This window comes from Eucyclogobius newberryi, unplaced genomic scaffold (assembly GCF_026437365.1).
Source record: "Eucyclogobius newberryi isolate DKJ021-1_F unplaced genomic scaffold, fEucNew1.0.hap1 SCAF_17, whole genome shotgun sequence".
NCBI lineage: Eukaryota > Metazoa > Chordata > Actinopteri > Gobiiformes > Gobiidae > Eucyclogobius > Eucyclogobius newberryi.
Genome location: NW_027315801.1, coordinates 15,730,644 through 15,755,744, shown reverse-complemented (window position 1 = coordinate 15,755,744; position 25,101 = coordinate 15,730,644). Strand labels below are relative to the sequence as shown.

The following is a 25,101-nucleotide window of genomic DNA, read 5'->3' as shown; positions in this document are numbered from 1 at the left end:
TGCATTTTCAAAACAACATCTGATTAACAGTTTATGGCAGACTGGGGTTTATTACTTATCCCTCTTCGTCTTTTCTCAGGTACATTCTTTGTCTCTTGTTCTGAATAAGAAGTCAAATGAACTCGCTCGAGCCAGTGTTTCCAAGTTGTCAGCTCATCTGGACATGCTAGGTACGACTCATAATAAAAACTACCACTCATTTCAATTAAATATCCAAATGTATTTTATGTTAATTTTGCTTGTGCATAACAGATGGTGATTTAGCTTTGCAAGGTAGTTTAGGAAGTCTGTCCCTAAGTGACCTAACGCCACATGGAGATCTGTATCGAGAGCGATTCACTACAAGAGGAGCTGAAGCACTTGTTTTTAATATTCATAAGTATATACTTTTTATAATTCCATCCATTCCTAGTCTATTACAAACACATGGTGTCTGACAGCAGTATTGGTCCTGACGTAGGCATGGGCAGCCAGACCCATGGATGGAGCGGGACTGTGATGTCCGGGTGTGCCTGCAGATGGCGTCAGTGCAGTACGTTCACACACAGCGTTTTCAGGCAGAGGTGGTGGCCTTCATCCAGCACTTTCTCCAACTGCAGGACGTTCTGGGCCGTCAGAGGGCCGCCATGGAGGGCCAGGCTGTGAGTATTGCCATGCCCTTACAGACATACACAGGCTTTAGAACCAGTCTTCTTTGAGACAGATAGAGGAAGTCCTATCTGATATTTAATTTTATTTAATTTTAATGCTTATATTATTATTCTAATTTATACCACCAGGATTTGATCGCACAACAGAGACACTGAGGACTGGAATGACATTGACATTGATGACACTGAAAGACGCACGCACACACGCACCCACACATACACACCTCTAGAAAGGTATAAAACATGAAGGCTTCCATGATATTGTTTTCCGATTACAATTTGATTGTCTATACTAGAAGGGGAAAAAGAGAGTAGAAAAACCCCCACATTAGACTTTAAAAGAAAAAATTCAGCTGTTCATTCTACTTTTGAGTACAAAGAAGTGTGTGCTTCTTCATATACCGTTGACATTTGACTCACTGTTTTCAGTATTCTTGTGGTGCTTGTGATTGATCAGTGCGTTCTTCGTCAGGTGCGGGACCAGCCTCAGCGAGCGTCCAGAGTTCTCCTGGACATAGAGGCCGGGGCTCCTGTCATCGTGATCCCGGAGAGCTCGCGCTCTTCCAGGGTCATAGTGCTGAACCTGGGCCAGCTCAAAGTGCAGAACCGCTTCCTTCGTGCGGGAGCACACGGCACCTTCTCTCTGCGGGACAAGGTAGAGAAACTGACCATGGCACATACCTTTCTGCCCTGTCTGGTGAGTCTGTCACTCATGTGGCTTCATGAGCATGTGCCGCTGCTGTGGACTAACACGCCTAGAGTCGAGCACTTATTCTTTCAAATAAAAAAAATCTGAGGCTCCATGATGTTCATAATTGTTTCTCAATGATAAATTGTTATCACACTTATACTGCCACACCTTGCTTTTACCACAAGGTAACCAAACCTGTTTTTTTAATTGATTTGAATAGTTTTTGTAAGGTGTCTTATAATGGGGAATGCCAGAACAGTTCTCTTTCATAGCATTCGTTCGATGTCTCACTATGGAATACGCCCCCTTGCGTGTATTCACAGAAGCACAATACCAATACGCCAGCCTTGAGAGGCTGGCATTTGCAGCGTCATGACGTCAGCACCCCCTATAAATGCCAAGTACATGACGCTGCCCGTCATTCAAAAACTTGTTCTCGCTTCACTGGCCAAGTTACCGCACTTCGTGTCTGAAACCCGATAGCTCAACTGCTCACAGGTAAGAGCTAACTTCTCTGCCGCCGAGCGTTAGGGGTTTTGACACGACCTCCTGTCTCCACACAGGACGGACATTTTGCACTGACTATTCAGTGATTCCTGTTCTTACCACTCCAGGTAACAACCATGACAGCTGCAAAGCTAACGGTCTCTCCCACCACGGAGATGGACCCGGACGGCGCAAGGCTCTGCACCTGCGGGAATAAAATGCCGAGCAAAGACACACACCAGGTCTGCTCGACGTGCCTCGGGCTGGAACATGCCCGCATTGCACTTGACAATCCCGGCTCGTGCCTGCACTGCTCCCGGTACACGGTGAAAAGTCTCCGCCGCAAACTAGCACGCCAAGCTAGCCTGTCGGAGAAGGACCCGGTCATGACCAAACCCACTTCTCCTCCACTACGAGGAGGATGACGGCTTCTTTGGGGACGGGTGTTTGGTCTCAGAGGACGATGAGGACTCTTCCTCCTTCGTTCCCTCTGCCCAAGGCTCTCCGCTCACGGCCCAGGTCAGAAAGGATAGAGGGGCTGCACAGCCGCCGCTAAGTTCAGACCTTCACGATGTGTGTAAACGCGCCGCGGAGAGACTGGATATCTCCTGGCCGCCTGTCGCCGCGGAGGCGCCCCGCTCTTGTTACGAGGGGAAGAAATTACCCCAAGCAAAGCGAGCAGCGCGGCAACTTCTCCCTGTCTTCCCGGAGCTCCTCGAGGAGGTGTCAGTCTCCTGGAAGGACGAACCTTTCTCCAGCAAGAATCCCATATTGGGGGCTTCTTCCCTGGATTTTGCCGATATGGATAAGCTCGGCATGGCGCGCATGCCACGCACCGAGCCCATGGTGGCGGGCCATCTTCATCCGAAGCTCTCGGCCACGTACACCAGAGCACCCGCCCACCCCTCCAAGGCTGACCGCTTTCAGTCCGCCATGACTGAAAGAGCCTACAGAGCAGCCGCTTTGGCCGTGAGGACTCTTAATGTCACCTCTATGTTGACCGCGTACCAAGCGGAGCTTTTCACGGACATGGCCCACGTCCCAGACCCACGCGTGTGGGAGGACGTTACCACAGTTACAGACATATGCATGCGCCTCCAGCGCTGTGCAAGCTGTGGGTAAAAGTATGACTATGTTGGTGATACAGGAGAGGGCGCGTCCCACGACGGCCAGCGCCACAGGCCCCTGCCACAGCACCGACTGGTCCCCAGGAGATCAGACGTGTGTGGCCAAAGAAAACTACAGGGCCCCCCAACCTCAGAGCGAGTCGCACCAGCTGAGGAGGAGGAAGAAGGCGTCCTAGCGGCACCGTTCTGGACGGCACCGTTCTGAGATCGCCTGTCTCTGTCGTTACCAGTGTGCCACATGTGGTTCCCCCTGTTTTGTGCCCCCCTCGGCCCAGCCTGGACCGGGCGCGCGTTCTGCAGCCCCCAGCCCGGAGGGTAGGGCTGTGTTCAAAATATCGATACGGCGACAATATATCGCCGTATCGATACTTTTCAATAACGTTAATTTATTACAAATTGTCCGGGCGGCCGTTTAGAAGCTCCCTCCTCTAGAGGGCGGTAAACAGCGCGGAACCACTGAGACAGACACACACCGTGCACCAGCGTGTACACAGGCCTGAAGAAGAGCTTTTGGCTCGAAACGTCGCTACTGTTACACGCCTTCCTTTTCCATTCTATTTGATTTCCTTTTTCATTGATTTCATTCCTTTCACCCCTTTTATTTTATACAAATTCAACGCAGCCCCGGAGCTAACTTAGCCCCAAGACCGCCATTTTAGCCCCGGAGCTAACACCACAACAGCCAAACCGGAGGCAAAAAAACGGACACAAACCTGACACCAACATCACACACATCTTCCCCACTCTACACTACATAAACCGAACGGTTAAACAATACAACCGAGCGGTTAAACAATACAACTATCCAACAGGGCCCCGCTGAGCACCTGTTAGCTTAGCGTTAGCCACGGCCACTTCCGCGCTAGCACTACTTAGCTTGGTGCCGAGCCCGACCCGACCCGAAGAAACGGGATTTTAAGACCAAAACAACAACAAAAAGACACAAACAGAGGGTCAACAGACTCCCACACATCACACACATTACACACCTGACATACCAGATAATCCAAGTCCATTTACCCCTTATGGACCCACGAAGGACCCGCCCGCCCCCCGCGACAGGGGAGTGGGGCGAGGCCAACCAGACCCCACAGGTTAACTACTTCCAGGATTATCCCAGTCCAGCTGAGCGCATTGCCGGTCCCCACTAGGGGATGGACCCCTACTTTTTCACTATTAGAAGGCTAATTAAGATAGCCATGTTTACATTCATTCAAGTTACTGCTATTATTTATTTTGTTCAGACCTTGCCAATTGTTTGGCAACTTTACTTGAATGTGTTCTTTGCATAAGCTTTGTGGATAAACATGAAAATTCATGCATTTTCTTATCCGGAATTAAAATTGGTAAACTTTAAGACCGGGATATGTATCGTAATGAGGGAATTGTATCGGGACATACAAGTATCGGGATACGTATCGTATCGCGACCCCTGTATCGGGATACGTATCGTATCGCGAGGGTCTTGGCAATACCCAGCCCTACCGGAGGGAGAGAGGTTCGGCGGTGAGTTCCTTACTACACCCGAGTCTCATAAGCACACACACACATTTGTTTAAAATGAAAATAAAATGTTCACTGGCGCATCCAGGCACAAGGCCGAGGGCGGAGTACATTTCAATGAAAAAATATATCAATGGCCCCCATTTTGCGAGGCACACGGCGGTCCCATCCCTGGCCACCAGGGGGAACAATTTTCCCCTGGGGCCCCGGCACACTGTCCCGGCGCCATCAGGTCGTGCATGCGCAGTCCTTCCTGGTCGTGCCGGCAATCCTCCGCCACTAGAGGGCAGCAGAGCATTGCGAATGACGGCAACAACAGGAGCCACGCATTCTGTGCCCCGCTGCGCTCTGTCTCTGAGACAGAGCAGCTGGAGAAAATGCACGAAATCAAAGTGGATTCTAAGAACGTTAGTCCGAGGCTACAGGCTTCAGTTCGCCACTGCGCCTCCCACGTTCAATGGCCTGATCCCTTGTCAAGCTCAAGGGAATTCTGCCGTGATTCTAGCAGAAGAGATTTCCTCTCTGCTGGACAAAAATGCGATACAGACGGTACCATCGGATCAGAAGCGAAGCGGCTTCTATTCCAGGTATTTTCTTGTCCCAAGAAAGGGGGGGAGCGGGCTCCGCCCTATTCTGGATCTAAGGGCATTGAATTCATATCTCAGAAGATACAAGTACAGAATGCTCACGCACTCAGGTCTGATTTGCTTGATCCGTCCGGGCGACTGGTTTACGTCAGTCGATCTGAAAGATGCGTATTTTCATATCCCAATATATCCGCCTCACAGAAGATACCTAAGGTTTCTGTTCCAAGGCGTGGCATACGAGTACACGGTGCTCCCTTTCGGCCTCTCTCTGAGCCCGAGAGTTTTTGTAAAATGTACGGAGGCGGCGCTCGCTCCGCTGAGGGAGCAGGGCATCCGCCTGGCCGACTGGCTCCTGCTGGCACGGTCACAGCAGGAGGCTGTCACTCACACACAGATTGTACTCGCTCACCTGCAGGACCTAGGGTTTGTGGTAAACACAACCAAGAGTGTCTGACAGCCCAGTCAAAGCATCGCTTTTCTGGGTCTGACCCTGGACTCTGTCAGTTACATGGCCCACCTATCCCCGGAGAGGGTGCGCACGTTCACAGACACATTGAACCGTTTCACTCCGGGGAAACGGGTTCTATACTGTCTTTGCCTCAGACTCTTGGGTCTGATGGCATTGGTGATACTTGTGGTAAAGCTGGGCAAGCTTTACATGCAGAGTTTCCAGCTTTGGGTGCGCGCACTCCAGCTGGATCCCGTACGTCACCGGAGGCGGACGGTAACGATTACTCACCGGTGCGCGCTCGCTTTACGTGTGTGGAAAAGGACAAGCCTTTTAACCGAGGGGGTGAGCCTGGGCACGGTAACAACCAGGAAGGTGGTTACCACAGACGCCTGCCTCTCAGGCTGGGGCGGGGTGTTCGAGGGCAGACCCGTGAACGGCGTTTGGAGCCCTCGCCTCTGTCACGCGCACATAAACTACCTGGAGCTTATGGCGGTGTTTCTTTCACTGAAACGTTTTCTCCCGTTCTTCAGGGGGCACAATGTGCTGGTGAGGACGGACAACACGTCCACAGTGGCTCACATAAATCGGCAGGGGGGACTACGTTCCTATCACCTGCTCGTACTCTCTCGCAAACTTCTGTTATGGAGCAGTGTGCATCTTCTCTCTTTGAGAGCGACACATGTACCAGGCGTACAGAATGTGGCCGCAGATCTACTCTCCTGGGGAAATCCCTTATACGGAGAGTGGCACCTGAACACCTGCGTAGTGAACCAGATTTGGATCAGGTTTGGTCACGCAGCAGTGGATCTGTTTGCGTCAGCAGAGAACTCTCACTGTCCTCTGTTTTTCTCCCTGCACGATCACCGTGCGCCACTGGGGGTGGACGCGCTCTCCCATGCCGCTCTATGCTTTTCCTCCACGCGCGTTGATTCCCTCCACCCTTCACAGGGTGAGGGAACACCGCCTGTCGCTGATATTGATCGCCCCGCATTGGCCATCCATGCTGTGGCTGGCGGAGGTGAAACAGCTGCTGCAGGGGCGCCCTTTGGCCCTTCCTCTGTGCAGGGACCTCCTGACATAAGCGAAAGGGCAAATATTTATCCTCACCCCGAGCGGCTCGCGCTGAAGGCTTGGCCCCTGAGTGGTTAAATCTAACAGCGGCTTGCTTGCCTAAGAATGTGGTTAATACCATTCAGAGTGCCAGGGCTGCATCCACGAGGTCTCTCTATGACCATAAGTGGAGAGTTTTTGAGTAATGGTGCCTTAAGGCGGGAGTGATCCCTTTTGATTGTCCGCTGAATGTCATCCTGTCATTCTTGCAGGACCTTATTGATAAAAAGAGGGCGTTCTCCGCTATCAAGGTTTATCTGGCTGCGCTTTCCGCATGCCATGTTGGCTTTGAGGGAAAGACTGTGGGCCAGCATTCGCTGGTTTGTCGATTCATGAAGGGTGCCAGGAGATTGTTGCCTGTGTCCAAACCCATGTCACCATCATGGGTTCTGGCGGTTGTGCTGCAAGCTCTCGCTGCTCATCTTTTTGAACCATTGGAGGACATTGACCTGAAGTTGTTGTCACTCAAAACCGTTTTACTCGTGGCCTTGGCCACGGCAAAACCTGTCAGTGATATTCACGCTCTGTCAGTGCATCCCGCTTGTATACGGTTCAGTCCTGATAGTCTCAGGGTGACCTTGCGGCCTAATCCAGCCTTTGTCCCAAAGGTGGTTGGTGCATGTACCCAGGTGGATGTGGATGCTTTTCAGCCCCCACCCCACACTACTGCTGAGCAGCAGCGATTGCATAAGTTATGTCCGATCCGGGCTCTGAGCATCTATGTTGAAAGGACTAGATCATTTCGACAGGTGGATCAGCTGTTTGTGTCCTGGGCTAAACCCCACAAGGGTATATCTGTTTCTAAACAGAGGCTTTCCCATTGGATTGTGGAGGCCATCTCATTGGCTTACTCCACTGCAGGCCTTCAGGTCCCGGCTGGTCTTAAGGCCCACTCTACCAGGGGCCTGGCTACGTCTTGGGCCTATTTCAGGGGTGTGCCTATTCAGGACATCTATGCTGCTGCTAGTTGGTCTTCACCCTTGACATTTGCAAGGTTTTACAGATTGGACGTCACGTCTCAGAGTTTGTCCCACGCTGTCCTTAGCATCGGTTCACCTCAGGACTTGCCCTGATCTCAGGCTCCCTCAGGGGCCTTGGTTGGTGTTGGGTCGTTACGGTAAGCTTGTCTGGCAATACGGGAGTCTCCACATCCCATAGTGAGACATCGAACGAATGCTATGAAAGAGAACTTTAGGTTACTTTCGTAACCCCGTTTCTCTGAGTAGCAGCCCTTCTTGCTGATGGGGGAAGCGAGAAGAGGTTTGCTTATTGAATGACGGGCAGCGTCATGTACGTGGCATTTATAGGGGGTGCTGACGTCATGACGCTGCAAATGCCAGCCTCTCAGGGCTGGCGTATTGGTATTGTCCTTCTGTGAATACGCGCGAGGGGGCGTATACCATAGTGAGACATCTCACTCATGCTACTCAGAGAGCCGGGGTTACGAAAGTAACCTACAGTTTTCATATGAGACGGGACTTCCTTCTGATGACCTTGTGTTTCTTTGAAGAACCTAATCCTGCATGCAAACTCATACAAGGACCCATCCCATTACAAGGTACTGGCGCACAGGGAGCTCTGGCTTTCTTTGACAAGAGATTAAAGCAGACACACATTAACATGAACAGAATTATGTTTGTATCTAGAGTTGTGTGAGTTTGCAGTGCTTTGGAATGCTCTTAACTCATGTGTTGCATGTAGTGTTGGGAAGACCACTTTGAAAATGTATTGAGTTACAGGATAATGACAACTTGCATTAAAATGTATTTTGTAACGTATTCTGTTACATTATCCAATCAGAGAACTTTATAATGTAAAGAACTAGATGGTATTAACCTCTGTATTTCAGAGACGGATAATTCTGGGCCAGATCAGAAGATACATACATAACATAAAACGCATTATTTACAAGCTGCAGATATAATTAAAGATTTATAGGTTTTTAGAAATGAGTGCACTTTGTAAGTTTATATAATTTGTTTCCAGAAATAAATAGGTTCACAATAACAAAAAAAATAATCAGACAGTCCAGTGTGACTGCACCAGCAGCAACACTATAAGTCACAGTACAATAAGTGAATTATTAAATTAGAAATTGTCCACAAGTCGGCCATAGAGTTCATGAAAATGTTTCAGACAACAGTTCATGTAAATATAGTGAGTTGGAAGGATCAGAATCAGAAAAGGTTTTTTGTCAATGAACAAAATTCACAACCCTAGGAACTTGCTTTGGCGATTCGGTGCAATATACAGCGGCGGGAGCGGGAGGTTCTGGTCCGGATGGACCGTAGCCTCCTGACTGAGGAGAGTTGCTGTGGAGCTCCTGTGCTGATAGTCCGAGTGTCTTGAGACATTCTTCCTCAGACCATGTGCCAGGTTCATAGCACCATCTATTTAATTCAATTTATTTTTGTAACACCCAAAATCACAACAGCGGTTGTCTCGGAGGACGACAGTGGTAAAACGGATTAAACAATGTCTATAGGGACGAGGGGCGATGTCCCAGGGTCCCCTGTCCTAAGACCCTCCTTCTCGGCAAGGAAAAACTACAAAAATCTACATCTACATCATCTACAGACTCTGTAGGCGAACTGCAGGGGGTTCAGCAGGGGGGAGGTGAAGGACTTGAGGTGGGGCAAGACCAGGCGCTCAAATGACTTTATAACTACAGACGTCAGCGCCACAGGCCTGCAGTCATTAAGTCCAGGGACGATGATGGACTACTTAAAGAAGGCTGGGACATGACATGACTTCACGAAGGTGTTAAAAATGTCAGTGAAGACGGGGGTCAGTTCTCCTGTACAGTGTCTTAGGGCCCAGCATTTTTTCGGGGTTTGGATTTCCGAAATAGTCTGTTTACGTCCTGTTTCTGAACCGAGAGAGTGTTGGGGGAGGTGGGGGGTGAACCGAAGTTGGCTTGGCAGAGGTGGCCACAGTGGGGGAGGGGGAAGTGATCTCGAACCTGGAGTAGAATGAGGGTAAGCTATCGAAGAAGAATGGATGCTGTTGATGAGGATAGGTTCTGGGCTGGGTTTAGCTAACCTTCAGTGTTCCACTTTTATAAACTTCACACAGTGGTGGTTAGTGGCCTTTGTTGAAACTGTCCTGTAGCGAGGGACGTGATTGGTTGTGAGTGTGGAGTTAACGTGTGACTGAATAATGTCTTCACCGACAGGCAATAATGGGAGGCATATTTAGATACCCTGGGTTACACATGCACGCACCAGAAGAAAGAGGTTGTATTAAATAATCCTCACTAATACCATGCACTTTGAAGCCTAAAATTGCATGATCAAGCACTGAAATGTAAAAGTAATTTATTCTGAACACCACCAGATGAAAGAGTAACTAACTAAATACAGTTACTAGAAGAGTATTTCTCGATATGTATTTTCAGTACAAGTATTAAGTTACTTCCCAACCCTAGTTGCATGCTACCAGCAATCTGTTGGTACATACTGTACTTTTGCTTATTGTTTGCAGTGCAGATAGAAATTATAAATATGAATGGTTACTTTTGGAGCATTTAACTCGAGTTCAGCTTCATTACAACAAAACACAAGTAAAAAAACACAGAAATGTGCTTGTTGTGTGCAGTCACATTTTCTCGCGAGTGTAACCACATTGTTCTCCTGTAAAGGAGCGGGTTCAGAAAGCTGCAAACAGAAGTAGTGATGAGGAAAAAGCCCACAGTGTCATCAGCGCCCCCTCTGGGTTCTCCCTTGGGAGACCACATGCTGCCAGCTCTGTGCCAGGGTCTGAGGACGTGCCAGGTAAAGCAGAGCATCTTTACTTCTCATAATGTGCTTTACAGCTGAATTAAATGTTTTCAGTAATAACCAATGCATATAACACTAATAACCAATGTTTTCTATCCTTCTAAAACATATTTTTATGAGTACTTTTTATGTACTTTTATACTATTTTTATGTTATCCCTTACTTTAAAAATGTTTTTTTCTTCCTCCAAACTTTAAATCATCAGGGCACATAAGTACCCTTATATTGTTCTGCTAATATATATGAGCCACACATACCTCTTTGCTGCACACAGAAGAGCATGTGTGTCTGCTGGACTGCATTGCCCTGGACCTGGAGGAGATGGACATCTTTGCTGCTGCACGGCTGCCCTTGGACGGCTGTGGTAAAGCTGCAGAGTCCTCAGACCTGGTGTTTCCCTCGTACCTGGTCCGCCGCACTGGAGCCAACATGCTCAAGGACTGCTGCCGCCTCAAGCTCAAAGTTGAACGCAACCTGGACAAGTGAGGCCACAAAACATAGGATATGCATGGAAAATTTGGGTTGTACTTTTATTTATTAGAGGTCTGGGAAAAAACAACAACAATTCAATACTATACGCTTCTAGTATTTGGTGTCCTAATTCCAGTTAGAGCTCTTATTAGTATTTTAAAAATAAATTTGAGTGTGAAGATTTAGCCACACTTTGCTCAGTTTGGCTTCTTAAATAAGTTCTATTCTTCTATTAAGATAAGATAAGGATTATCTTATCTTATCTTATCTTAATAGAAGAATAGAACTTATTTATTTAATATTATTTCATAGTGGTAAATTATTCACTTAAAGCAACACTGCACTGTTGAACATTACAGACAAAGGAACAACATTTCCATAGCAACAAGGTGGCCTCTTCCAGTTCCAAGTCAGGTTTGTGAAGATGCAAGGTCAAAGTAAGGGCGCTATTTTTTTAGTGTAATAAAAGCATTCAAAATGAATAAAACATACTTTTGATATAGTCTATTTTTTGAGTATCTGAAAAAAGAATGAAACAGCTGTACTTTCTTTAACAGCAGGCGGCAAAATGACTAAACTAAAACAAATCATAGTGACATCCCTGATGTTGACTTGGGATGCATTGTTTAGGGAGTTGAGCCATGCCGTGCCAGACTTGACCATCCACGGCAGCCTGTCTTCGGTGCACTGCTCCCTGGACCAGGAGAACTACAGGCTGATCCGGGGGCTTTTGGAGAACAATCTGGGAGAACCTGTGGAAGAGTTCCTGCGGCCGTACAACCTGCAGGACCCCAGAAGCTATGTGAGCCTCCACACTGCCTGCGCCTCTGTTGACTTAGATAATAATTCTACGCTGATCATTCTGGTGCTGTTGGTTTCAGACGGTGCTCAGCGGAGATGTGTACACCACCTTCTCCTTCCTGGTAGACATGATGGACGTGAGCCTGGAGATCTTGGACTGTCCCAAGTCGAGTGAAGGCCAGGGTTCTTTAGCGAGGTAAGAGGCTGGGGACTAATACTATTGTTTTTAGAATTTTGCATTACATTATAGTTAATGTCTTTACACATCTTGTGTCGTGTGTGTTTTTTGTAAAACCTGATCTTCCAAATTAAAAGTAATCACAGCGTATTTAAAGGCCAGAACAATACTGAACAATCCGATTTGTGATTTAGTCATAACTGGATCATACTTTTCCCCTCTCCAGGTTTGACTTCATGAAATCCAAGCTACTCTTTGAGAGTTTGTCCAATAGTTCCAAGTCGGTCAACCTGGTGTCCCACTCTCTGCTGGCCTTCGACACGCGTAGCCCTGACCCCCACGCACACTCCAGAGCTGGGTACAAGCACAATGTGTTTGACTGTATCCTTCAGCCCTCCAAGACTGGCTCCAACCGCGCCTCGCTGCAACTGGAACTGCACTACAGGTGGGTGTGTCCGGAGGCTTTATGTTTATGAACAAAGATAGTTAAAGAGCATGTGACAGGTCCTCAGGCGTTTCTAATTATGACTTAGGGTGTTTTCACACTGCCACCAGTTGACGTAAAGGTTAATGTAAAGGAGCTTTGCACCGGGACAACTACACTGCTCTCAGAGCAAACACACCAGCCGCAGTCTGGAGTGTAGTAAACAGCCGCTCTGACAGTGCTTTAAACAGGTGGTCTCAGAGCAGCTTCTGCCTCATTCTGATGCGGGCGAGTGTGGTGTTAAAGTGGCCGGCCTTGAGGTGGTATAATGTAACCACTCAGTCCGCTGAAAGGGTGATCAAAAATGCACTTGGACTGTGCATATCTGCATGAATAGGCGCTACCGAGCTGCCTTTCTGTCACAGTAGCCTCAGCAGGCTCTGCAGCAGCTAAAGCCTCTCACGGTGCGTTTACCAAAAGACCAGCGCGCATGGACATAAGTGACATAAGTGCAACGGTCAACTGATCACGTCTCAGGTGGCTCGAGTGGTGCATGTAAACACAACTGAAACTACATTTGTGATTTCCACCTTGTGATTTCCTTAATCACTGTAAACATCATCAACAAGTTTGATGTCCCGACTGTGGAGAGCAAATATCACAACAGAGAGCAACATTTGTGCCATAATAGCTACAAGGACGCTGCTGCGTGTCCATCCATCCATCTTCTGCCGCTTTATCCGGGGCCGGGTCACGGGGGCAGCAGTCTGAGCAGGGACTCCCAGACTTCCTTCTCCCCAGACACTTCCTCCAACTCCTCCGGGGGGATCCCGACGCGTTCCCAGGCTTGCTGAGAGACATAGTCTCTCCAGTGTGTCCTGGGTCTTCCCCGGGGCCTTTTCCCGGTGGGACATGCCTGAAACACCTCCCGAGGGAGGCGCCCAGGAGGCATCCGGAACAGATGCCCGAGCCACCTCAGCTGGCTCCTCTCGACGTGGAGGAGCTCCCCCCGTGTGGCCGAGCTCCTCACCTTATGGGAGTGCCCAGCCACATGGCAGAGGAAACTCATTTCGACCGCTTGTATCCGCGATCTTGTTCTTTCGGTCATTACCCAAAGCTCATGACCATAGGTGAGGGTAGGAACGTAGACCGACCGTTAAATAGAGAGCTTTGCCTTTCGGCTCAGCTCCCCCTCTACCACAACGGTCCGATGCAGCGACTGCTCACTGCAGCCGCTGCACCGATCCGCCTGTCGATCTCACGCTCCATCCTTCCCTAATCTTACGTGTATCATAAAAAATATAATCCAAAGATCGAAAGAGTGTCTCTGGGGGGTAGGGGAAAATTTGAATTTTTGGAGCAGTTTCATCTTAATTGCAGAAGAATAAAGATTACCGGTGCACTATCCTACATGAATCACTCTAAATTAGGATAATTTGCTATCAATTAATATAGTGATTATTCTTATTTGTAATTATGGATAAGCAAAAAGTTAAATTTAATAAATCTATATTATCTTATACAGTGTGAAAGAAAATTAATTAAGTAGTTCTTTATTTTTGTCTATATATATATATACTATGTGTTCCAGTGTACCACACTATAAAAACATCTCAGTGTTACAAGCCAGTGAATAAAACAATGGTGCATATTAGGAGTGATTTTAAAATGGGCACGTAAACTACAATTTGCGTCTTCTCACGATAATTGTATAACTACAATTTGACATTTTGACTCTCCTGATAATTTTCTCGATTAATGCAATACTCTGTGTTTTTTTTTTTTTTTTAAGATCCACCAAAGATTCGTCCTCCTTCACTGTGGTCCTCAACAACCTGCGAGTCTTCCTCATCTTCGACTGGCTGCTGCTGGTTCGGGACTTCCTGCAAATGCCTGCGGCGGAGAAGAACCCGTGTGTGGCTCCGACCAGGCAGCGCTGGCCCAGTAACACCAGCACGGACTCTGGCTCCTCCATCACCATGCCCAAGACCGTCAAGAGTGGAGTGGTCACCAAGAGGTCCACAGTGCCGGTGAGCCAGGACCGCTGCCTGGAGGTCAAGCTCAATGTCACAGGTACTTTTAATGCACTCTGCAAACACCATGCTGCTGGAGAACATCAGGACTGGGTAAAGGAGGTGCTGTTGGGGCTGTTCATCTTGATTTCACTGGTTGTGGTGCAAAAAAAGGACAAATATTTATTGATTCCAAAATGGCATTCAAATCTCCACCTCAACTACATAATTGAATGAATGAAGCGTGATATGATTGGAACATGTGAGTGGCGGGTTGAAGCAGATTGTTTTAGTGATCTCTTAAAGGAATATAAAACTGTACATGAGTTTTAATCAAATACAAAGGCTCTAAGAAACTCTTGATTTTACAATGCCCTCTTTACAATAATGGAAATGTGTTTTATATCTGTGGGGGGGATTTAGAAAAGCCAGGGACAGGAGTTGAAAATTAGCAATGGTTATAAACTTTGTATGCATCCCATTGCCTGCAAGCTTTGTTTTGTAACTATGTATGACTGCAATGTCCCTGTCAAACAAATAAATACATTTTCTTTGTTTTGTGTAGGCACAGAGTTTGTGGTGGTGGAAGACTCGTCATGTCTGGATACCAATGCCATTATTCTGAAAGGCACCACAGTCCTCACGTACAAACCCCGGCTACTGGACAGGCCCTTCTCTGGCAGCCTCGCTGGGATCGAGGTAATACACCTGCTTCTCTCTGTAATGACTAATCATGACTAGTCGAATATATAAAATGATCCTAATTGTTATCTGGATTATACAGCTACACATATGAAAATACTTTTTTATACCAAAGACAGTTCTATTTTCCTTCAGTCACCATCCTTCAACCTTTGTCTGGTTTAAAAACTCACTTAATTCTTAATAAAAATAGTAGTTTGACGAGTCGACTAATCAAAATCACAATGACCTGCCCCTGGCCTTGTATATGTGACTAGTGTTGTCTGTGCTTCAGGTGTTCTCCTGTCGCCTGGGCAGTGAGCAGGAGACTGCATTGTCCATCATTGATCCAGTCAATGTCCAAGTGGAGCTGTGTGGAAGCCCGACATACCAGAGCAGCTCTGGTCTCCTGGACGCCTTCAACGTGGAGGACATTCCCCCTCTGCTGGAGGTCAGTGAGGCCCAGTGCATCTGACTTCATTCAAAGGCAAACATCTAGGCCAGTAGTTCCCAAAGTGGAGTCCGGAGTCTCCAAATGTTAACAATTACTAGTGCATAAAACAAAATTTTGTTTGATAACTTTATAGGGGCCTTTAACGTCTATAGGGCTAGCCTACGGAATAATAATCAATGGTTTATTTTACAAAAATAACAAAGGGCAGCTAAAGCTTGAACTTGAACACAAATGTGTCCGGACTGAACAACACCGCACCTGAAGACCGGGAGAGAGGGCACAAAAACAAAATACTAAATAAGGGCCGTAACCATAGGATATTTGTTTGAATTTACTGCTTTATTTGCACTGTTAAGCTTAAATGGTAATTCTCAATTATTTAATCTGTAAATCTTTTTTCATTTTCTGATCTTGGCTCTTTTGAATCTGTAGATCCAGTTCCCTGCATTGGCCATTCGCCTCTCATACAATGACATTCAGCTCTTTCTGGACATTGTCAAGTCCCTTCCTTCCTGGGGCTCTCAGGAGACAGACACACAGAACCCCCCTGGCCCAGAGCCTGCTCCCCCTATTGACAGCTTTGCAAGGAAAACAGAAACACTAATAGGTAAACCTTATACATACATTTATGTTCATGTATATGTATATATATATATATATATATATATATATATATATATTTATATATATATATTTCTGTTGCTGTTGCAATAATATTATGTCCTTGCAGCATCGCAACTCTCCCATTTACAAGACCTCGGCTTTAGAAAGGAAGACTGTAAAAAAGCTCTGATGCATTGTAAAGGCAAGTGCTAATAAAGGTGTGTATTATACCAACACAACCATCACTAACATGCCTGATGTGTGTTACCACAGGGCAGCTGGACCAGGCGGCCACATGGCTCCTGGAGAACGCAGAGGCCGTGGCAGGAGGCGTGGGCAGAGCCAGGGCCGACTCGAGCTCAGGTCACGGCACTCCCCTGTCGGGGCTGGAGCTGAAGGCTGACAGTGTGTGCATCTGCTTCATCGACGATTGTTTGGACTGTGACATCCCTTTGGCTGAGCTCACCTTCTCCAGTGAGTTCAACATGCACATTGTACATGACATGACGCTTTACTACCTACGGACGGTCAAAATAAGAATACACATTTGTTCTTGATAGTCTGCCTTGTAAAACAGACTTGAATCAAATATGCCTAATGCTTTTGTCAGTGGGTACATTTACATGGCCAGAAAAATAAGATATCTAAAATAATTAGATGACACAATAATCTGGTAAATACTCTGACTCCAGAAATGAGATATTGATCAGATTTTTGATGTGCATGTAAACACAGCCCCTGACACTAACTGTGAGCCTTGTGTGCTTCCAGGGCTGTACATCCTGCAGAGGATCGGCTCTACTCAGGAGGGCAATGCTAGCTTTGGTCTGTCTGGAGACTACTACAACAGAGAGCTGTCAGGTAACCCTCCACAGCACTGGCATACATTCTCAAAAAGGTATTTATTCAAAGAGGTTAGGTCATAGGTAAAGAAAACCGCATCATTTTTCACTGCTACAAGGGTTATAAAACAGGGGAAACTGTGATGGCATTTTCACACATGATGGCGTGTGCACTAGATTTAGTTCCTTTTCACTTTTGGGTTGGTCCTGATCACGTTCATTGCTCAACATTCCCCCCATGAGCCAAGTGAGAAGCCAACACATTGATACGGCGGCGCGCACACTCTTTGGCTGACCTGGCTGCGCAGGGTCAGGATGACTGAAGAATGCTGTAAGTTTCCAGTTTGCCTCGTCAGACGCCAGTTGCTAAAAGACATCACTGCAGTGCCCGTTTATACAGATACAGGCCAATGTGATCCAAGCACATTTGTTTACATCGCCCTAAGTAACTAGTGGCTGCGTGAAAACAAGTTACTATTGTGTGTCTTTCAGGCTGGGAGCCCTTCACTGAGCCCTGGCCGTGCTTCTTGTCCTGGCAGCAGCAGGCAGCCGGCCGCCTCCACGCTCCACGACTCAAAATAGCTGTTCGAGCCAAGCAGAGGCTGGACATTAACATCACATCATTGCTCATGGGTAAGAAGGCCAAAGTCCTGTTTGATTTCTACAGATAAATACCTGCATATGTGCAGTGGTGGGCAGGAGTTACATTTACTTACATTTACTTACATTTACTTAAGCCTTTACCTTTCAGAGTAGTTTTTGGACTGCATAACTTACTCTTACTTGAGTAAAAGTCTTGTTTCTCTTCTCATTTTGACTTAATCTACAAGTGACAAAAGCTTCATGTTGACAATATGAAATGATTTGAAGAATGGTGTATTTGCACTGTTCCATCAGACATGATTTTGTTTTTTTAGTCTGTGTCCATCCTGGGAAAATACCAGATTGTGAGAATGATCTAATGTCTTGACTTTCTGTAATGACTCTTACATTTCCTAAACTGAGTAATTTCTTTGACCTTTCCTTGATTAACATTATTTCATGTAACATTACTCTTACTTGAGTACAATTTTGAGCCACTCTACCCACCTCTGTATTTGGGGTAGTACATGAATATACTGCACCTGTGTGACAGAATAATAATAGTAGTCTTCTGGGAATCTGTGACTCTAACGCTCTTGCTGTTTTCAGAACAATACAACACTACCAAGAGCTCGTGGATGGCTGACTATTGTAAAGACGAGAACCAGAGCCCTCAGAGCCCTCAGAGCCTTGTGCCTCTGCCCTGGGTGGGCTCCTCTGTGGACCCGCCCTGCTTCGAAAAGAGTAGGTTCTTCACACACTGCATGGACCTCAGGAGTGTGAATACAAAAATACTTGATTATCTGGCAGATTGTGGCGTTACATGTTTCTTTTTCAATTTGCCAGTTGTCTTCAAAATATACATCCCTTTTTATAAATGTTGGTGTAGCATTAGCTGTAACTACTATTAGACATAAATCCTTTAGTAACGTACTATATATCATATATAGGTGTGGTTTAGTTTCTTGGTTATTCCCTCGAATCTTCTATTTAGCATCTCAAATACATGCTCATGTTGAAAACAATAGAAGACACACCAGTTGATCATTCACTACATTTACATGCACTCCAGGGAAATCAGAACACTGACCTAGTCCAATTTAAATCCATTAAAATGCCAGGAACTACGACTGTAGGTGTAGAATCTCAAAGATCCCAATACCACACATGGAGAAGTCTGTGTGTGTGTGTGTGTGTGTGTGTAGTGCAGTCCAGCTGCAGGTAAGAAACAGAAATATTAGACAGTTTGGACATGAATATTAAACAGTTTGGACATGAATCCAATCAGAAACTATAGCCCCTCCATCGCAGACTAGCCCATGTGCTTTTGTTTTTGTCTGCCACAGTAAAAAGAAATAAACCCTAACCCAGCCCTTCTAGTCTGACTTTCCACCCCACATTCCTGTGTGTGTGTGTGTGTGTGTGTGTGTGTGTGCGCGCGCGCGTGCTTGTGTGTGTGCGCGCGCGTGCTTGTGTGTGCGCGCGCGCTTGTGTGTGTGTGCGCGCGCGCTTGTGTGTGTGTGCGCGCGCGCTTGTGTGTGTGTGCGCGCGCGCTTGTGTGTGTGCGCACGCGCGCTTGTGTGTGTGCGCGCTTGTGTGCTCTGCGTGTCGCACTAACCCTCTTGTGTTTTTCCTGCATGCCTCTGGGATGAACCCACTATCAGGTGCTCCTCTTGTTCACCTTAGAACTAGGAGCACAGCCAGCCTGTCCTGCCTCGAGCAGCATCAAGGTACTCTGCTTCATTTAGTTTCACCATCTGTCCTAACCATGAGGGGGCTCTACTAGATAAATTGTACCAGATAATGCTTTTATTTTTTTTTATTCATGTTTAAACTCTCAGAATATTTTGGCTGTTGTGTTTAAATTGTCCCTGCATTTTGAATGGAATGCCTTTTATAGATGAAGTTAGAGCTTCTTTTTTAGAACTCAGCAGTACTTCCTTGACTTGATTGATGTAAAACTATGCTACCACTGTCATACACTTTAAGACTCTTTACTTACTATTTATTTAAATCTCTCTATCTGCACAGTCTGTGTTAGATTTAAGTTTATTCTAAATGGTTTCAACAATTTATCTCTATTTTTATTTTTATTGCATGTCCTATACTCCTGCTGTTCTGGAGCTGTGCGTTGCAACACTGCTTCAGTGTTGTTAGTGTTGGTGCTGTAATTCTCTAATCTCACTAATCTCATGGAACAGTTTTGTCATCCCAGTGCATAGTACTATGTTGTGGGAAATCAGATAGTGGTACTTGGGAGGAGGCTAGTGGCACATAACTTTATATCACATACAATATAACTGTGCTTCATGAAGCTTTTTTTGCATTGCTACTTTTGATTGTTGTATTGCTTGTTTTCAACAGACGTGAAGTTGTCCAAAAGAAGACAGCCATTTGTGCCGTACGCTCTGAGAAACCACACAGGCTGTACTTTGTGGTTTGCCACGCTCACTACAAGCCCTACAAGGTAACTCCTCTGTTGCCTCTCAACAGGAGCGTGAACACATTGCTTTTTTCCTTTGTACATCAACAAGTCATCATAATGGAGCTTATTGGTAAATGGTCACATTTATATAGCGCTTTTCTACCGTCAAGGTACTCAAAGCGCTTTACATCAAGGAACCAGTCACCCATTCACACACACATTCACACCCCAGATATACTTCAGTTGTAGTCATCTGGACTCAGTTAGAAAAAAAATAGACGTTTCGACTCTCATCCAAGAGTCATTGTCAATAACAGAATTTAGGTCGGGAACTCCGATATTTATACTCTTCTGTGGTAAGACCAGCCCATTGGGCGGAGCCTTCCTGAAGTAGAAAGAGTTGTTTGTTTCAACAGAAACGCCCCCCTTGTATCTACCGAGCTAACCTATTCAGAATTTTAATGGGCTATTAGAATCCTCTTTGTCTTTGTGAGACCCTGGCTCAACCACTCTGAGTACCTGATTAGCATCTAAATGTCCTGGTCCTGGTCCTCTACCTTTCCAGGGGTTCAGTATACCATTATAGATACCAGGGAGATTGAATCTTAGCCCTCCATTCCTGTTTAAAGAAGGTCTTTCTTAGCTTCCTTAACTCCTCTTTCAAACCATCTTTTTTCCCTGCTTAGAATCTTCACCTCACCGTCTTCAAACGAGTGATTAGAGGCTTCAAGATGGAGATGCACGGCGCTCTGAGGTCCTGAACTTGTATTTCTTCTGTGCTGATAGAGCCTCTTGTGTAGAGGCTGTTTAGTCTCACCTATGTACCGTTCTTTACAGCTTTCTTCACTGCATTGGATCGAATAAACTACATTGCTCTGTTTTTGAGTCGGCAACTTGTCCTTAGGGTGAACCAGTTTTTGTCTTAAAGTGTTTCCTGGTTTAAAATAAACAGGGACTTCGTGTTGTCTAAAAATTCTCTGCAGTTTTTCCGACAGGCCAGAGACATAAGGGATAGAAACACCCTTCCTTCTCTGTTCAGTTTCCCTTTTGTCCTGCTTCTTGGTTCTCTTCACTCTGTTGAGAGCCCAAGCGGGGTAACCACAGGCTGAGAGGGCATTTCGGACATGTTTTTCCTCTTTCTTCTTGCCCTCTGAGCTGGTGGGCACACCTTGAGCTCTGTGTTGTAAGGTTCTGATCACACCCAGCTTGTGCTGTAGTGGGTGGTTGGAACCAAAGAGCAGATACTGGTCCGTGTGTGTAGGTTTCCTATATACTTCTATTTGGAGTTTCCCGTCCTCTCCTCTGATCGTGGAACAATCAAGAAAGGCCAAGCGATTCTCCTTAGAGTCTTCTCTTGTAAACCTGATATGTGGGTCCACAGCATTGATGTGATCAGAGAAGGATTCCAACTCTTGTTTCTTGATTGTTACAAAAGTATCATCGACATAGCGAAGCCACCGTTTTGGGGCTATGCCTGAGAAAGAGGTCAGTGCCTTCTTCTCAAAGTGCTCCATGTACAGGTTGGCCACTATGGGAGAGACGGGCGAGCCCATGGCACAGCCATGAATCTGTCTGTAAAATTGTCCCTGGAATTGAAAGTAAGTGGTGTTCAGACAGATGTCCAACAGTTTACATATGTGTTCAGGTGTCAGTTTGGTCCTTTCCTGTAGGGTGGTGTCTTCCAGCAGTCTGATCCTCACCGCTGCTACTGCATCAGAGGTCGGGATGCAGGTGAACAGGGACACAACATCATATGAAACCATGAGGTCATCTGGGTCCAGTTGGAGATGTTTCACTTTATCCACAAAGTTGTGCGTGTTTTCCACATGATGTTCCGAATTCCCCACAAGTGGAGCCAATATAGTTGTTAAATGCTTGGCCACATTGTAAGTGATGGAATCTGTGCTGCACACTATGGGTCTGAGTGGAACATCCTTTTTGTGTATTTTTGGAAGGCCATAAATGCAAGGCATCTTCCATCTTGAAAGCCTCTAATCACTCGTTTGAAGACGGTGAGGTGAAGATTCTAAGCAGGGAAAAAAGATGGTTTGAAAGAGGAGTTAAGGAAGCTATTTTTGTTAAAAAAGAAAGACCTTCTTTAAACAGGAATGGAGGGCTAAGATTCAATCTTCCTGGTATCTATAATGGTATACTGAACCCCTGGAAAGGTAGAGGACCAGGACATTTAGATGCTAATCAGGTCCTCAGGGTGGTTGAGCCAGGGTCTCACAAAGACAAAGAGGATTCTAATAGCCCATTAAAATTCTGAATAGGTTAGCTCGGTAGATACAAGGGGGGAGTTTCTGTTGAAACAAACAACTCTTTCTACTTCAGGAAGGCTCCGCCCAATGGGCTGGTCTTACCACAGAAGAGTATAAATATCGGAGTTCCCGACCTAAATTCTGTTATTGACAATGACTCTTGGATGAGAGTCGAAATGTCTTTTTTTTTTTCTAAAAAAAAATGACTACAACTGAAGATTTTTCTACTATGGTACACGCCTGGACGAATGAGGGATTACACCGACACCCCAGATATACTCAGACACTGGGGGGCGAGTTGGGTTAAGGACACAACGGCAGTATTCACAGTTGCGATCGTACCGCCAACCTGCAGGCCAGTGGATCTGACCGCTCTGACTGAGTGGGGAGTCGAACCGCCGACCTTTGGATCAGAAGACGAGCACTCTACCACTGAGCTACAGCCGCCCTTATGTGTTACAGAGTGGCCCTGTCACACAGCAGCAGTGCAGACTCCATCTCAGAGGTGCACGGTCCAGGAGCTGATGATCCCCACAGTGTGAGCCAGTGGAGGGAGGTGCTGCCCGGAGCTGAGCTGCCCTTTGAGTTTGAGGCCAGGGAGAAGCTGCGCCACAGGTGGGCTCGCTGCTCTATTTTTATTTATTTGACAGGGACAGGGCAATTTATTATTATTATTATTATGATTTTTATTATTATTATTAGTATTAGTATTATATAACCAATGTCAGTGAAAATAAGGCACAGGCTAATTTGAAGGCCCCATCCCTAGTTAAGCTTTTATTTTTATTAGATATTTTAATTTGATCGATTATTGGCTGTGTTTATTGGACAGGACATACAGCTAGAGCCTGTTTGAACTCAAGATGCTTCAGCTATGGCTCCACCCCCGAGAAGTACCTGGTTAGAGCTTTTAACGGCGTCAGCCCAAACAGAAAACACTACAGTAGAAAAGGCATAGATAAAAAGAGTTGTATCTACATCCCATGACATTTTAGGGTTCTCACGGAGAACGCTGACTGACCCAGAGCCGTCCAGCACCTTTTCACTTTGCAGCTCCCACTTATTCCAGCTCTGATCCTCACACATTACACACATCACAATACACACATAATGCCAGGAGTATGACCATGAAGACATTTAAAAAATCTTTTTAACTAAGGAAAAATTGATGAAAAGTGTTAACCATTTGGCAGTGCTGCCATGTCATTGGTTTGAAATGTCATCACCGTGCGCTCTCTGTACACTTTTCACCTGTATCTCAGTGTAACTCTGTCCTTTGCACAGACACACTCACGAGCTGAAGCTGCACCAGCTGCTGGTGCGGGTCTGCGGATGGGAGCAGATCAAACCTGTGTCTGTGGATAAAGTGGGTGTGTTCTTCAGATATGCTGCTCCAGACAGGAACAGCTCCTCCAACACGGTGAGGCCCTCGGCCCTGGCTTCTCTCCCTGAGCCATGATCACTATTGTCATGTTAGCACTGGTCAACAGAGCTCCTCTGTTGAGAGGTATTAGTGACATAGTCTCACAATCCCCAAACTTACTACACTCAACTCCATTTCTCCTCATATGGTAAATGGTCTTCTGTTCTCTGAGCTGAATTTGATGTAACTTATCTTAAATTTGAGGCTTTCCTGTAATAAAAGTAGATTGTAATGTAGAGTAACACTGAACACTGAACTGTGACCAACTTTCATAATAAACCTTTTAAACCTTTAACCAAATGTATGATAAATCTTTCACATGTTTTGTTTTGTTTTTTGATGAATGTATTGAGCATTTAACACTTAATAAGTTAGTTAGAAGTAATGTGCCTCCTGTCCACAGGTGGGCAGTCCATTGAGCAGAACAAACATCATCCATCCACATGTCTATGTAAGTCTCTGAAGTGTCTGTCTCACGGTCCAATAAAACAACTGGCACACTACACACTTTGTACTCATTCATGATTCACTTACATACTGACAAAAGTCATTGTTAGTAATGCTTTATTGATTCTACTACTACTACTTCTACTTACGTCTTTGCCTCTTTAAGACTTTAATGTCTGTTCAGGTTGTGAACAGACATTAAAGATTGCCCCCTTTTGCCCCCACAGTTCTCTGCTCTGCCCCCGGTGCGAGTGGTCTTTGCCATCACCATGGAAGGCAGTGCCAGGAAGGTGATAACCGTGCGCTCAGCCCTGGTGGTGAAGAACAGACTGGATGTTCCTATGGAAGTGCGCCTGGACAGCCCCTCAGCTCCAGACAGTAATGTTCTCCAGACTGAGTGAGAATGGTGTGTTTGAGTTCTCGTCTAAAGTGCCTTCGTCTTCATTTCAGAACCAGTGGTTCTGCCTCCCATCTTGCCCAGTGAGGCCCTGGCGGTGCCTCTTCATCTGACCTCGTGGCGTCTGCAGGCTCGGCCCAAAGGCATGGGCTTGTTCTTCTGTAAAGTGCCCATCCACTGGACCAGCGTGGAGCGCTCTGGAGAGCTGAGCAGCAGCAGGAGAGAGTGCCAGTCTGCAGACTTTGATGACTCTGAAAAGCGCAACTTCAGGTGTGTCTTACTCACACTCGTACATGACTGACGAAACACTTTAGACTTGACTTTCTGACTTGTCATTTGAAAGTGTCACAAAATGTGTCACATTCACACACACACACACATGCACGCACACACACACATGCACGCGCACACACACACACACACACACACATACAATGTGTGCGATTAAAGGAAAAAATTCATCAAGGGATAGTTGAACTATCTATTCTTGATCTATCTTGAATACTAGATAGTTTTGTCGGTGTAATCCCTCATTCGTCCAGGCGTGTTCCATAGTAGAAAAAGCTTCAGTTGTAGTCATCTGGACTCAGTTTGAAAAAATAGACGTTTCGACTCTCATCCAAGAGTCATTGTCAATAAAAGAATTTAGATCGAGAACTCCGATATTAATACTGTTCTGTGGTAAGACCCGCCCATTGGGAGGAACCTTCCTGAAG

The 25,101-nt window shown here is 46.2% G+C and overlaps 1 protein-coding gene across 3 annotated transcripts in view; it reads left to right on the top strand.

Annotated features, from left to right (window-relative positions):
- Positions 1–25,101, top strand: part of vps13d (vacuolar protein sorting 13 homolog D) — a 62,117-nt gene that overhangs the window by 18,685 nt on the left and 18,331 nt on the right. Inside the window, exons 21-45 of one of the 3 annotated variants that reach the window (XM_072449282.1) lie at positions 80–170; positions 253–379; positions 461–641; positions 1,123–1,305; positions 10,246–10,378; positions 10,659–10,866; positions 11,486–11,657; positions 11,737–11,852; positions 12,061–12,279; positions 14,051–14,331; positions 14,836–14,969; positions 15,247–15,402; positions 15,838–16,012; positions 16,136–16,210; positions 16,282–16,482; positions 16,780–16,869; positions 17,343–17,483; positions 18,042–18,176; positions 19,097–19,162; positions 19,797–19,899; positions 22,581–22,733; positions 23,403–23,538; positions 23,945–23,992; positions 24,216–24,366; positions 24,439–24,655. In XM_072449282.1, coding sequence (XP_072305383.1) covers positions 80–170; positions 253–379; positions 461–641; positions 1,123–1,305; positions 10,246–10,378; positions 10,659–10,866; positions 11,486–11,657; positions 11,737–11,852; positions 12,061–12,279; positions 14,051–14,331; positions 14,836–14,969; positions 15,247–15,402; positions 15,838–16,012; positions 16,136–16,210; positions 16,282–16,482; positions 16,780–16,869; positions 17,343–17,483; positions 18,042–18,176; positions 19,097–19,162; positions 19,797–19,899; positions 22,581–22,733; positions 23,403–23,538; positions 23,945–23,992; positions 24,216–24,366; positions 24,439–24,655 — 3,692 coding nt within the window. The remainder of the gene's footprint in view (positions 1–79; positions 171–252; positions 380–460; positions 642–1,122; positions 1,306–10,245; positions 10,379–10,658; positions 10,867–11,485; positions 11,658–11,736; positions 11,853–12,060; positions 12,280–14,050; positions 14,332–14,835; positions 14,970–15,246; positions 15,403–15,837; positions 16,013–16,135; positions 16,211–16,281; positions 16,483–16,779; positions 16,870–17,342; positions 17,484–18,041; positions 18,177–19,096; positions 19,163–19,796; positions 19,900–22,580; positions 22,734–23,402; positions 23,539–23,944; positions 23,993–24,215; positions 24,367–24,438; positions 24,656–25,101) is intronic. The other 2 variants (XM_072449284.1, XM_072449283.1) reach the window with 2 other exon arrangements.